This window comes from Plectropomus leopardus, chromosome 20, assembly GCF_026936395.1.
Source record: "Plectropomus leopardus strain MGB_pleo_1.0 chromosome 20, ASM2693639v1, whole genome shotgun sequence".
NCBI lineage: Eukaryota > Metazoa > Chordata > Actinopteri > Perciformes > Serranidae > Plectropomus > Plectropomus leopardus.
In genome coordinates, this window is record NC_142195.1 from 17137624 (window position 1) to 17153029 (window position 15406).

Below are 15406 nucleotides of genomic sequence, written 5' to 3' on the forward strand. Positions count from 1 at the left end.
TAAAGTATTCCTTTAATAAGTCCACGTGAATCTCATCTTCCTTTTCATCTTTGCCTCTCAGGAGTGTTTAGACCTGGCCACCCCGCAGTCTCAGGATGCTTCCCACCTCCTCCCCCCACCCTGCTCCTCTCCCCTCCTTGCTTCTCCTGTGGAGGAGCACTCCCAAACAGAGGGTCCTTTGACAGAAAAGATGGATACTCACCTGCTGAAAAAAATGGCCTTCAGGTGATTTACCATGGTAACTGGTGCTTCACAGGGTCACGCTGGGTTCACACAGGATGCGGAAGCACCCTGATATGTTAATTGCCGCGCAGCCACCCGTCGGCAGTTGCCTGGCCAATCACACCAAGAGTGCTTTTCTTCGTGCCGGTCAGCAGCGATTCTCCTTCTCTGCTCCTTTCTAATCTAATGGAGAGCTCTGCCTCTCTCTTCCTGTTCCTACTTGCTTGTGTGTCTCTGCCTGCCTGTCTCTGTATGTCTGTTTGCCCCCTCCTTCTGTCTTTAGACATAACTGACAGGTCTTGTGGAAGCACTGGATGCATGTTTTATCATTTATCATGGTGAGATCATGTATATTACATGTATGGTATCCTTTATATTGCTCATAATAGAGTATTTAGTGTATTTTCCTGCCAGATCCGCGCATGGCTTGTGGAAAAAAAAATAGACCATATGTCGAAACTATCACTGCAGATCGTGAGCCTGCCGCGGAGTTCAGGGCTGCGGCACATGCAGTGTTAATGATCCGACTGCTCAACACGGGAGCCAAAAGCAAGCAGCCGGCACTCCATGAAAAATCTGTGTACTTCGCCGCCGTTCCGTATCCACTGAGAACCCAGCGTCGGTCAGTCAGTTGTCTTTGACTTGACTTTGATTTCCCTCTTTTTCATCCCATTCTTTCTTCCTTCCTTCCTTTCCAGGAAGTCTCTGACTCCTGGAGGGTTGGTCTCAGGAGGTCTGGCCGTCGGCAAGCTTGTGCTGCGGACTGGACCTCCTCGACTGGGGGATGCTTGTCCTGAAACGCCCGGGACAGAGATGCTGCTCAATGGGAGCTAAGGGGACACAAAGTCAGACACTGACCTGCGCCGAGCTAGAGCTGAGTCGCTTGCCCACAATCAGATACTGGTTAAAGGGAAAACCATTTAATCCCAGCCTTCATATATGTCAATCATATGCCTAAATAAAACTTGACACATATGGGTCAACAGTGTATGCTGCAGCACATCGTAAGGGGCAAGAGAAAACACGTTGTCCTGCCTCGTAAGTGGTGATTTTCACCAATGTACAGCTCCACAGAGAATTTAGTGATATCACTGTTTATGCCCAATAAGGCACATGACCAGTTTGTCCTTACAGTAGATGCTGAACTTGTGTCCATGTTTGCAGTTTCTACCGCAGTCACATTTAGGAGAAAGACTGGGGGTTTCACAGCATCTTCACTAAATGGTTGTTCACTTTACACGACATTGTACTCCTGAGGTTTACACACTGTCTAGTTTGTTGTCATTCAACATGGCCGACAAAGACAAACTTTTTAATGTTGTTTCACATGCTCCGTCAGACTGCAGAAGCTTATACAGTTGGTGCCACTTTTCGTGACTCTTTGTCACTTGACTTTTAAATCTTTTGATTCTATCTTTCTCTTTTCCTTCAATTATTCTTTTTTTTTGTGTAGCGTGGATTAACAGCAGGGACTGAGATCCCAATATTTCCTATTAAAGTTAGTGGTCATCCCAGTACTGACATTGGGCACCTGGGATTGTAACCCAGTGATGACAGTGTCCAGTATTGAGTGAGACCACTGTAGGCAGCTAAACAACTGCAGTCTAATATTAATGATCAATTGGGCACTTTTAATTGACGTAAATTGACGAACACTAAAAGTGCTTCATTTTGCCACTGACAGGCTCAGATTGTTATTCTAAGTGTCTTACAACATTATGGAAAGGATCCCTGCAGAGATAGCCCTTTTTGTGAGAGAGTAAGACCCTTTTTCTTCAACCATAAAACAGCCCAGAAATTAGTTTCGCCAACCTCACCAGACTACATTTAAACAAACTACTATTATCATTGTAAAGCACACTTCATTAATAAAAATGTGTATATCTGTAGAGATTCTTTTTCTAATGTTTCCACACACTTAGAGTAAAAATCTGAGCCTGTCAGTGGCTCTTTAAGTGGACGTAAATTGACGTAAATTGACGTAAATTGACGATGCACAAATGTCCATTAATGTTACATTGCAGCCCGTTACGCTGTTGCTGGCTGCAGCCCTCGAAAATTGTTGTCTCCATTAGTCATGTAGAAACAAGAATAAAGAAAAATAGGGTTGAATAGTACTAAAGTTACCCTTTAGGCATTTGTTTCCATGAGCAGACTCACATGGCAATGCCCACATCCAGCTCGATGCTACTGATTTAATGTGTAGCCTGTAGTATTTCCCGAAACATAAAAAGATACATAAACATTTTAATAGTGACAAAAAATGAGCAGCGCACTCCAACCCTCAGAGAAAATTTAAAGTAAGTGCAGAAGAAAACAGAGGTCTTCTTTATATGCTGATACGCAAACAAGCTCTATCTTTTATGAGTCATAAGTTGACCTCTGGATTCCTTCGACTGTCATGAGATCTCAGAACACAACGACACACTCATTCACTAAATTTTAAAATAATGCTTTATCACTGGAGGCCGGGGGGATGACAACAAAGTAAAGATTTGTGCACACTTATGTAATCCTTTGAAACAAGGAAATTGATTTAATTTCTTTTAAGAACATGGGGAAAAGGCAATGAGCAGCTTTACAAAACATGGCCCCAAAATTAGCCAGAAATTAATCGAAAAGTTAGAAGAAGAAGAAGAAGAAAGTTATCATAAGTTTAAAAAAGAGAAAAGTAAAAACAAAAACAAACAAGAAAATGACCTGAAAAAAGTGCTGAAAAAAAAACTTTTTCTGTAAATTAATTTAAAAAACTAATTTAAAAAACTTTTTTTTTTAAATTTCTTGCAATTTGTGGGACATTTCTTGCAAAATTGCTCATTGCCTTTTCCCATGTGTTTCTGAAAGAAATCATACCCATTTGCTCAGGTTTCAAAGGGTTAACTACCTTGTGAAAGTCATCTGAATGCAGCAAAAGAAAACTGATGTTGATTCAGGTTTCATTGGGTTAATCTAAACTTTACTATACTGCATAAATAAAAACTGCAACATTTTTGAATTTTATTTTCATCCGGAGTTCATTTAGTAGATTTAAATACAAGCCACATGAACTCACAAACAATCTTTTTAAAAAAAACTATTGTTTTATCTTTGTGTGCCTGTAGTGGTCCTGGCATTTAATCCTGCTGACTGTAAATAAGGAACAATCTCACTGCTCTTTCAGACACACAGATACACACACGCACACATGTGCACACATTACACGTGCGCACAAGCTGTCATTCACACACAGTTGACACAAACATGCAATACAGTGGCCTTTCTCTCCTTGGTGTTGTACAGACGTAAACATCGGGCTCTACAGTGACTTTTGTCCACACCCACTGATAGACCCCTTTCCTGTTTCACAGGTATTATCTTTCATGAAAACTGGAAATCACATTTTTGTACGCTCATGGCATTTTCTGTGCTTTCCAGTGTGGTCACCTTATTCAGAGGTCATGCATTTCAAGCTGAAGCCTACAAAAAGCGAGGGACACCACTTCCTGTGTTTTGTCACGCTGTTATCTTTGTTTAACTTTTTAAAAAGTTTCTGTTACTTTTATTTCATGCATTGCTAACTTCTGTGAAGTTGTTTGTCGGGGTATTTTGTATCAGGATCTTTGTTACCCTTGTTTTGTTTGCTATATTTTGCATCGCGGAGACGAAGTTGATCGTCTTGTCTGATGTTTCTCTGTGTTTGCTGATGCGTTGCCAAAAGTACGCTGTGTAGTTCATTTTGTGCAGTATGGGTGACTTCTATACAGTCTGGCCTTGCCTCACTGCTTTTTACAGATATGAGGAATCTTGTCATGTGTGGCTTTGTCTTATTAATGCTTTGAAACGTGGGCAAATAGGCTTTATTTATTTATTTTTTTAATTTGGCAATGAGCAACTTAGAAGAAATTATATCGAAATTAGTATAAAATACAGCAGAATTACCTGAAAATTATGAAAATAACAACAACAAAACAAATCGGGAAAGTAAAAGAAAAGTGAAGTAAAAAAAATCAAAGGAAATGACCTAAAAACTGCTTTAGATTTATAATAATTCTACAAGAATAATTTTAAATACATAATTATGTATTTAAACATAGTTCTCTGGACATTTTTTCAATGCTTTTTGAAAGCAATTTTCTAAATCTACTAAATTCTTGCAATTTGAAAGACATTTCTTGCCAAGTTGCTCATTGCCTTTGTCCATCTAGGTTTCAAAGGGTTAATAAATACTAGGAAAACATTAACCCATTTTAGATTTACAGGATTTAAAGTTTGTTTACACCCTATTTTAAATCTTATGAGATTTGTGTAGAATGAGAGGAGGAGAGCTGACTTATATTTGAAATCTTCCCAGCTTCCTCTTTTCTTTTCCCCTCACCTAAGATACTGTAACTTTTTAGAAATCTCAGATTATACATTAAATCCCATTTTAGAGGATGGTAGAATGACTGTGTGTGTGTGAGGACTGATTACTGAGTTTCAAGTTGTTCACAAGAATGAACATTGAAATCATGGGCTGGCAACCTTTTCTAGGTTTCTCTCCTATCTTCCTTTCAACATGTGCTGGGAGAAGCATGTAGACAAAATAATACTCTTTTTAAAATTCTGTCTTTTTTTCTGACATGAAAAGATGAGGTAGCACAGGGATTTTTGCTGCTCCAAGTCGTGACATTAGCTCAGCTTTCTACTGTCGCTCTGCATCTGTTTACAACTTCACCTTTGAATTTATGTAAGTGCCCTGTTGTGTACAGTACAGTACAATCAATCCCTGCAATTTTTCCTGCAGCTTTTCATATTCCTCGACTGTAAACTTGTGTGAGGAGGGAAAGGCTCAGCCGAATCGAGGGGTGAGATACTTCTCGTGTAGTTCTGATTTGTTCCATTAGAGGAGGCTAGATCCTTGTCCGTCTGAATCGCTCAGGGAAGACTTCAGTTGCTTTTTCTATATTCATCACTTAAATATTCTGTGGAAGTGTTTACCTGGATTTCTCTTGCTGATAACTAACCCATTCACCCAAAGCATATCTGGGTAAGAGATTATATTGTTTGCCGGTGTTTACTTTGCCAGTGTTTTCTTTTGCATCTCAGTATCAATATTGGCTTTGCTGATCTTGCTCCCCTGGGAAAGGGCTGGGCACTATGTAAAAACAGTATTGTGAGTATTGAAGTGATACTCCCCGTTTCCTTTAAAGTGTCTTAAGAGCACTGCTGTAGTGGCTAGTTGCACTGCACTAATTCCCTCCCCATCACTGCCAGTGTCGCCCCAACTTTCCTTCACCCCATCCTCCCTGCATCCTGCGTTGTGCATGCGATATAGTCCCTCTTGTGATGGCGGAGGAGTATTGATGATTCTGTAGTTGTGATACAACACACCCAGCGCTGTAAGAGTTCTGCACATGCCCACTGTGTGGCCACGTCAAGTGCTGAAGTTTGCTTGCAGCATTTTACCTGTTTGCTCATGAAAATTAATTCTTGTTTGATAGAGATTATATTATTATTATTATTATTATGACTATTATTGTTATTACCACATTTGGTTGTTGTTGTGGTATTTTTTTCTCCTTGGTATATTCTAAGTCTTTGTTTTGAATTTGAGAATTTGCTGAAATTTTTTTATTAGACAAGAAAGTGTCTCATTATTCTATATTCTATGGAAAAAAACAGCCTGTTTGTTGATTGTGAAACATGATGAACTGATGTTTTCTGACTATTCATGTCTGTATTAGACATTTTATTTGCGAATCTATTGTTCGATTGAAATGTAAATGAACTATTAAGAGATGGTACACATCCGTCATTGTATACAGTCTGGCACCATCATTAGATGGACTTATAGTATAGACGCTCATTTATACAACCTGTGATAATTAGATATATTTAAATGTTTTAATCATTGGGGCAGTTGTGTAATGTTTCAGAATGAGGAAAATAAACTCCTTAAGAGACAGCATATCTAAAATGTCCCCATAATGAATAATACTGTTACGTATTCCATTTATTTCCTTGGAAATATCACATTGTGAAAGGTTTCCCTTTTACTTACTGTACGGTAATGCAGGACTGGAGTAATGATAACGGTTTATGTGCTATAAATGACTGATGAAACTGTTTGAGTATTGTTTGACTGACTGACTGATTCTTCTGTGCATTTTCTGGCTCGTTCATCTGTATTACTCTTACTTACAGACAACTTGGCTGAGCAGCGCACTGCTTCTGTGTTGCACTGAGAGATGGAATTATGAAAAGAAAGATTTCAGCACATGAAATTGCATGCGACAATAAAACCAACAACTAATGATGTTTCTTTGTGATTCCTGTTATCATTTGGGAATGTTGTATTATGGGAGACAAATTCATAGGTCTTGAGATATTATTTCATAGTAATCTTACGAATAAGTATTCAGTTTATGGTCTTTCTTCAACTTGATGTTGAAAGACACAAGACATTGTCTAAAAATGAGCAATAAATTAGTAAAAAAAAAAAATAAAATAAAAAAAGAAACTCCTCACAACTCCCTGCTGTAGTGTTGTAGTGTGGTTTTGAAATCTATAACCATGAAAAAAAGAGGTTTAACAGAACACACAGGAGTGCTAAAAATCCCTAAAACTGTGGTTATAGACTGGAGCTGGAAAAAAAGGGGAATTGAATGAGAGGTCTCTGTAGTCAGTATCAAATATTCCTTCAAAAATCCGCTGACACCAAACTCTCTTTTAGTGTGTGTGTGTGTGTGTGTGTGTGTGTGTGTGTGTGTGTGTGTTGGTGGCCTAATTTATTAGGCCTCATCATTTATTGGGCCTCATGGGTATTGAAGGTGCTTGACTTCGGCTTGATTTGACTTAGTTTCACCTTTAAATTAAATAAAAACAAAAGACTTGCAATCAGTGGTTAATGAAGTACCTGAAAGCCACACTTGAGTGAAGTACAGATATCTTAACAGAGAATGACTTTGGTGGTTGGGGAAGTCGCCTATTTGAATAGTAGGCTACTTGAGTAAAAAACTTAAAGTACCTGATATATACCATACTTAAGTACCAAAAGTAATTTAATGATATTAAATGTACTTAAGTATTGAAAATAACAGAGCAAGTACATCCTGGAAATAACAAAGCAAACAATCAGAATTCTGAGGATTATGAAGTTCATTTCTCCTTAACATGTACACCACCATAAAAATGGAGCCTGCATTACAATTGAAGGAAGGCAAAGTCTTCTTTTTTTTCTTTTTTTTACAACTTAAAGAATTTAAAGAACCGAAAAAAAGTATTCTCTCCTCTGATTAATTTATTCATATATACATAACAATAATAATAATAATAATAATAATAACTTTATTTGTATAGCACCTTTTCAAAACAAACTTATAAAGTGCTTTACAATAAAAACAATAACAAAGCTAAAAAAAAAGGGTGCAAGATATAAAATAAGTTAAAATAATATAAAAAAATAACAATAAATACCATTAGTAAAGAAAAAGCCAAACAATAAAAGTGAGTCTTAAGAGGCAATTTAAAAGAGGTCACTGAGTTTGCACAGCTGAGGGGCCCAAATTGAAAAGCTTGGTCGGGATTTTGAAACCAGTGAAATTTGAAAGAAATATTAAAATACTCAAATAAAGTAAAGATATCACCCAAAATAACCACTTGTAAGGACTTAAACTGTCATTTGAGTTGAGACGTGTTTTGACTGACGTGAGACTTGGACTTGTCCCTGTAGACTTGCAGATAGTCAATGAGCATCATGTCATTAGGTAATGCCAACGCCCCCCCCCCCTACTTCCCGGTCACCACAGACCAGAGAGGGGCACTGACAGGCGCATGCGCAGTGTGGGTGTCAGCGGGTTGGTTGGGCTTGTGTTTACAGCTCGGCTGGATGCTGTTGGCTGCTGATGTTCTTGGGAAAGTGCAATGTTGTGCCAGCCGCCGTTGGAATAAATACAACAGTGGGAACAAAGGTAAGCTGTTTTGCACTTGCACACGCTTTTAACATCAACGTTTAACGCGGCTGTTCCCACAGTTACGAACAACATACCCGTTTGTTGGCTCTAACTGCCAGGGTAGCATGGCTAGCAGGCGTTAGCTAACCAGCTACATACAGTAATGGCCTGTTTCAAGGCTGTACCGAGGGCCAGTTAGCGGTAATTCACCAAATTACTGCGAACACTTTCGCACGGCAGTTTTCTTTTTAGTGACGGAACAGTTTCGCCTGCTGGTCACTGTTTGGTTTAACATTTTTGTCGGACTTTGAATCGATGACTGCTAGTAGCTATCTTTGCTAACGTAAGGCATGTTTGCATGGGCTAACTGGGGCAGTAAGTTAACACCAGAGCTTGCTACATCAGGTTCGCCCAACGTTTTTCATTAAAAAATACAATATGAATCGTTACTTAAGTTATCTATTAAAGAGATGTGCTGTTTGAAATGTATCGAGGCCTTATGAATCTTATCAAGCTACACTGACATGCAGAAGGTTTACTTGTATCCAGATTAAGTGGTGCACAGGTGAGACCAGAAAGCCAATTAAACCAGTAACGGTGCAGTAGATCTGATTATTAAGCTGCAAATAAACATGCTGGAGTAGCTAAAGGCCACAGTTACATATTAAGCATAACATATTGGTTTTCGTGATTTATTTGACACTGTTAAGCTGGATTTGCTCTGTTTTTCTTTTCAATATATCGCCAACCAAGTGTGTTCACAAGTGGGTGGTATGGTTTAAGGCTACTATACTGAACTTTTTTTGTGTGTAGCATATTTCGTTATTCGGTAATATTTGACATTACAGGGTTGTCATGATACTATGGTTTCTAACTCGGTACCGATACTCAGGAAAAATACTCCATACCTGATAGCTACAGTTTTTGATACCAAGGTCAAAAGGTAAAAAATACCCAAACGAACAAACAAAAAAAAGCACGTAAAAAATATTTTCATGGAAGTTAAGGGCAATACAAACTACAGGATCAATGACAACAATATTTTGAAGTTGCCTCAGGCAGTGCAAAATATGTGTTATAATGAAATTAAATAAAGAACTGCTATTACATAGGTAAATGAGGTACTGTAATAATAAGACAGAAGTATTTTAATAAAAACAAATGAATGTCTATTAATATAAAGTCGAAGTACTATTATTATAAAGGTAAATAAAGTGCTGTTACTGTAAAATGTAATAAAAAGTTAAATACAGTACTGTTATCATAGAATTAAATAAAGTACTGTTATTACAAAGTTAAATAAATTAGTGTTATCACAATGCACCAATGATCACACATTTTTCCTTGTAACATGGCAGCTTACCACATACATACAAGTTAATTTTGACATGAAATAAAGACAAAGCGGTCTACATAAAAATAGAATAGAAGAAGAAATCAAATCATAAGAGCATTGATAGCTCAATAGCTTGGTTTGGGCTATTTTAACTCACTTGAGTGTTTTATCTTGTATTGTTGTTTGTTATAACAACACAAGATAAAACCATTCATTGTGTTTACATTGGCTTTGACAGTGAATCTTTATTTGAAACCGCCCTTCAGATGCTCGCAGGTGGGAACTTAACATGATTTAAATCTTTCTTTAGTCAAGCACTCTGGCACAATGAGCATTAATCAATGCTGTGTTTTGTTAGTGGAAGTTCTGTTATTGTCACATGATGAGGGAGGGACCAGCAGGGATTGCTTTGAGAAGTCTGGTGGTGTGTGGGTGTATGACATGTCTGCTGTAAAGCATTGCCTGACTTTTTTATGCTGAATGATCCCATTGACACATTTTATCAATCATACTCGTTTGACACAGAAACATTCATAACAAACAAAGATCAATGCTGTGCTACATTTTTAAACTAGCTGTATAAAAAGATGAAAATATCTCCCTGCTCCAACACAGCTGATTCAAATGATCAACTCCTTATGACCTCCTGAAGCTGCTTGATAATGAGCTGATTATTGAATTCAGCTGTGTTGCAACAGGGAGAAATCTAAAACATGCAGGACAAGTGGCACTCAAGGAGAGGTTCAGAAAATGCTGTTTTAGAAGAATATTTCAAGGATACATTTTTTTAATCGAAGCCGTGTGACTGTGATTTAACATTTAAAAAGGGTGTCTCATACAGCCAGGGTTCCCGTAGATCCTTAGTAAGTCTGAAAAGACATTAAATCCATTAGTCTAAGTATAAGGCCTTGATTAGCATTAAAATGTATTTTTCAGTTTGTTTTCTGAAATTGCATTGCAAAAGCAATGTAATGATAATAATTTACCAGATGTCTCTTGCATTAACGTCACCAAATACTCATGTTTTATGTTTCAATATCTATTTCAAAAATGAAATAAAACTTTCCATAACCATAAGTAATGGATGTTGGTTCATGCCTTTTCCCCTTCAATATTGGCTACTGTAAAATTGGTCTTAAATTTTATGTGGCATTTTTAATCGGCATAAATAAAGTTTTGAAAAGTCTTGAATCCCACTTGCCCTAAGCAGTAGGAACCCTGTATACAGCATCCTTCCCAAAAAAAGCTAACTCAACAAACTCTGTGTTTTAGTGTTAACATTACACAGCTCTATTAGTTATTGAGTAGTGCAAGGTGTTCAAAAACAAACTGATATGTTGAGCAAGTAACCCGTTTGTATTGCGTTTTAGTCCGCATTTCTCTCATTTTTCATTGATAGTGAGACAGAGTTAGTAACAGCAGCAACCTAGCTGTCATTAGCTTCGCCTAATGCTTATTGTTTGCCAGAATAGTATTGTTGATGCATTCATTTTTTTCTCTTTGTTAGTTCAAATACTTCCCCACAGTGGATAATGTGCATGGTTAACCGTTTGCAAAACATGCCAACTGTCCCTTCACTTAACTCAGCTCATTGTTCCTGTTCTGTTTCCTGAAACTCAGGTATTACAGTAATACAGGTGACACATGCACAAAAGACACATGACCCAAATTTGTATGTATGCAAATATTTGCTGCAAAACAACAGTCACTGTGTATAAGAGGGAAAAGAACAGTGCTTCAGAGTATTTTCCTACACATTTGGGATAATGCCAACACTATAAAGATACATACATTTTTAATATTGGTCTTAGTACAACAATACTTCTTCAAGCATGCCTGTTTGGAATCAATTGTTTAAAAGCAGACTGCAATTCAGTGGTCTTAATTTAGTTATGAAGTCTAAAGAATTATGGAAACAAGTGCATACATTGCTATTCATTTGATTAAATTTAATACTTTTAAATATATTAACAGTGTTAATTCTTTCAATAAACAGTGAGAGCCAAAGAATGTAGCTTTTGTGGGGGGTTATTATTATTACAAATACAAAGTTTTGGTAGCCTACTATAATAATCAGTTACTTTTTCAGTCCACGAGATACAATTTGCCACAATAAAGATGACTGAGGAGAGATAAACAACCTGAAAACTTTATCTTAGTAGATAAAACAAATAAGTTTTCCTTTGAGGACATGATTTACAGCTGAAAAGGAGGTGATAAATCGGAATATATGGAATCGCAATAGTCAGTATATCAACACATTCAAAATCGCAATAATATCGTATTGTGGGGCCTCTGGTGATTCCTACCTCTAGTAGTTTGTCATTTAATCTCAGCATCTCTATGTCAGCTTCTCCTTTAAAGTCAGCCATGATAAAATACAAAACTTATTTATGTATCAAACAATCAGATACAAAAATCCTGCCTCCTCTACAGCAAATCTGTCAAATCTAGAGCCTGATGCACTTTCTTTGGATTCCACTCGTCCCTCTGAGTGCATCCCCTTGTATCCCTCCTATTATAGCTCTATCTGTAATTGAGTGAGTTCTGAGCCCTGAATGCTCTGAAGTCCCAACAACGCCCCTCAGATGCACCTGTCATATGGCGAGCTATTGGAGACTGAATGGCGGGGCTGCTGGCTTCAACTGTAGTGGATTCGTGTTTCCTTACAGTTGCTGTGGACAAAATGAAAGCAGACCATGTGGAGTCTGAATCTGGCAAGAGATATAGAAGTGTAAAGAATTTTTTCTATTCTAATGATACTTAAGTCACATACAACATTATTGCAATTTTGTTGTGATATGCTGAGCATTGTGATAACATATATTGTGATATATTAAAATTGATAACCTTTTTTCAACTGCAAATTATGTCCCCAAAGAAAACCATGTCAACATGTGTTTTGTTTTCTGTTTATTAATCTCACTTCAGTCATTTTTATCGCATTAAATTGTATCAAGTGGACTTTAAAAGCAGTTGGTTGTATTATTCTAGTACTAACAAAAGTTCGAGTTATAATATTAATAATTTATATAATTTACCCTAAGACTTCAAATAAATGCCTGTCCCAAATAAACGCCTAGTCCCTTTTACTAGCCCGGTATGGCTAAACATTTTGACAAATAAACGCCTGTCTCAAGTAGAAGCCGGCTTGCCATGCAGTTCATCTTTATAGAAGTTCTTTGACTTCCTGCTGGAGTTTACGTTAGTGAGCTTCTTAGATAAAATGTTTAAACTTTTGTTTAGTGGTTTAAGCAAATAATAGCACAGGCTATTAATTGAAGTTTTATAGTGAAAAAGATACTTGGTGTGTCTGTGTATCACTGAGATATTGCCATGAAAATATACTGCAATACTATGCAATACTGTAGACAAAAGTATTTGGAGTGTCTTTCCAACACTTTCTGTTCAGCTTTATGGAGATGTTTTAGGTTTGACTCAGTGAAACATCAGTTAGATCACCCAGTGACTTTCAGGTGTTCACTTAACATTTAGTCTTCTTGTCTTCTCTCACTCAGTGTGTATTCCTGTTGATTGTTTCTTAAAAACCAGCTGCTATAAATTCAGATCAGAAAAGTCAATGTTTGCTTTAATGATATTTAATGACTTTCCCTGAGACACACTGTTTATATAGCCTGTATTTAAAATGAATAAATTCCCTTCAAATTATTCAGACCTCAAATCATCACCCCAGGAGGCCTAGAACTTTAATCAGTATTATGAATCGCTGACTGCTAATTCATTATTTTTGTATTTGAATTTTCAGATTTGTAGGAAGCTTATCTGTGGGCTGGTTGTTTAGATTTTGTGATTTGACAAATCTGTGACAATTATGTTCTCATCTGAGATACTTTCTGACCAGTTGTAGTGGCAAGCAGTTTATTTTTTAATATATGTGTGTGTGCAGACAAACCTGCAACACCCACAAATGTTCTCTCCATGTTTTTCAGTTCCTTTCATAATCACAGTTCATCCATGGTACATCTTGAACACACAGGTGGTCCTTTAAATCGTAATTTAATATGGTGTAAAAACACAAAGTAGTTCATAATTCATGGGTTAGAAATGAGATATTCATGACCTCACTGTTGTTGGCCACTTTTGTTCATTTTAAAATAAGATGAAAGTCACAAAATTACATTGTATTTTCAGAGCAAAACAACCAATGTCTTTTATTTTGCTCAATTCAAATAAAACAGCTATATAATAAACCTATTTTCTTTCAGCTGCATGTTAACCTTGTATCAGTGACATTTGCTGCTTTTGTTTCTCATTTCTAAACACATAACAGCCTTAACAACTGTTTGTTGTTGGAGCATATACCCACTTAAACACACAGGTGTCAAATTTCCTTTATAAGCCATAGTTCTGTTCTTTATAAACCAGCAGAGATGCACCACTGCTAAATAAACCCCTGAATAGCCACACAGTGCGCAGCTCAGTATCTCACAGTGGAGGGGTTTGTTGCAGCCAGTGCTCCATTTCAGAAGTTAAAGGCAGGCCTGCAATGAGCCATTGCGTTTTTTTTCTGAGTCATGTGAGATTGTTTTGTTGTTGAGTGTCAGACATGCAGAGGTTTCATCCCGGAACTGGGAGTCTGTGCTCTGCTGGGGATGTGAGTTCACATAATTATTTGATGATCACACAGTACAAATAAGCTGTAGATTAGGGACAGCATCTGTGTGTGTTTCAGTGATTTGTACAATCACTGACTTGCTCATTTAGAGGGCCCATCCTATTCTCTCTTGCCTTTTGCACCGTACCTTGTGACTCAGCTTGTGTTAATTCTGTCATTCTTTCTTCCATTCCTTTCGTTTCTCCCTGCTATCTCTGCCTGGCTGAAATCACTGCTGTGAGGCGAGTCGAAAGGGACTGTGTTGCAAGCCTGAATGCTCTCTGGCTGTGTCTGGCTGTGTCTTCCTCTCCCTTGTGAGGTGCACGCAGGGCCCAGCTGGCAGCCCAGAACAGCCTGTTCAGCTGGAGAGTAGTTGGGATGCAAAAAAAAAGAGAAAAGACAGGCATAGTACATGGATTGACATAAGATATACATGTTACAGATTTCAATACTTTGCACCTGTTTTTAACTTTGGCCAAGGTCCCCAAATTAAAGTGCACTCTGCCTCATCCATTGCAGGACACACCCCGAGTACACCAACCTAACTGCTGTTATCTTTTTGCGTATCAGCTGGTTTGGTGAAGCTCAGCCCCACCACACCAGATGACTAAGTTTGAAATCCTGAAAAGTACAGTGTAGTGCCTGTCTGATTACATCTTGTTAGTAAATGTGATGCTGTTCATTTTTAAACTTGTCATGGACAAAGAAACTCAATATCACAAAAAAATTGAACAGCTAATGCGATTGCATCTAAACCTATGAAATAGAGCTGAAACAATCAGTAAATTGATAAACCAGCTTCTCTCATGTAAAGATTTGCAGTTTTCCTTTGCCATAAATGATAGTTAATTGTATATGTTTTGGCTTGGGACAGTTGGTTAGACCAAAGAAGTCTAATTACATACAAGTATATGTAAAAATGACCCTACTTCTCACTTATTATTTCAAAAATTTACTTAGTGACTTTATTGTCTCAACATGCAGAATATCGGTCATTGACGTACCTTTTAGTGGTTTTAGCCTGATGTGGCTACTTTTCGCGGTGGCAGTAGGGCCTACTGCTCACTGCGTTGCGTGTGTGCTTTGTGCTAACATTAACTGCTATTAGCGGCTGAGCGAGAGTCCATCGGTGCACAGCAGTTTTCTTCTTCTTTAGCTTGGGGTGTGTCTGTTACTGTGCTACTGGTTAAGTTGCTAATGCAAGTCTGTAGCTGCGCAGCGACTCACTCTGGCTGGGGGGACAAATTTCCTTTGTGCTATTGATTTAGCTGCTAACAAGAGTGTCTGGCTTCCCAACATTCATTTTTGTCTTTTCGTTTATAT

The 15406-nt window shown here is 37.6% G+C and overlaps 2 protein-coding genes across 6 annotated transcripts in view; both read left to right on the forward strand.

The window, feature by feature from the left end:
- rc3h2 (ring finger and CCCH-type domains 2) overlaps positions 1-6498 on the forward strand; it is a 32513-nt gene extending 26015 nt beyond the window's left edge. For all 4 annotated transcript variants that reach the window (XM_042509064.2, XM_042509067.2, XM_042509066.2 and 1 more), the window contains exons 19-20: positions 62-225; positions 921-6498. In XM_042509064.2, coding sequence (XP_042364998.2) covers positions 62-225; positions 921-1056 — 300 coding nt within the window. In that variant the 3' untranslated portion in view covers positions 1057-6498. The remainder of the gene's footprint in view (positions 1-61; positions 226-920) is intronic.
- Positions 6499-8001: 1503 nt separating this feature from the next.
- The window catches only part of rabgap1 (RAB GTPase activating protein 1), a 90345-nt gene continuing 82940 nt past the window's right edge, over positions 8002-15406 (forward strand). For both annotated transcript variants that reach the window (XM_042509320.2, XM_042509321.2), the window contains exon 1: positions 8002-8150. The gene's annotated coding sequence lies outside the window, so the exon portion shown is untranslated. The remainder of the gene's footprint in view (positions 8151-15406) is intronic.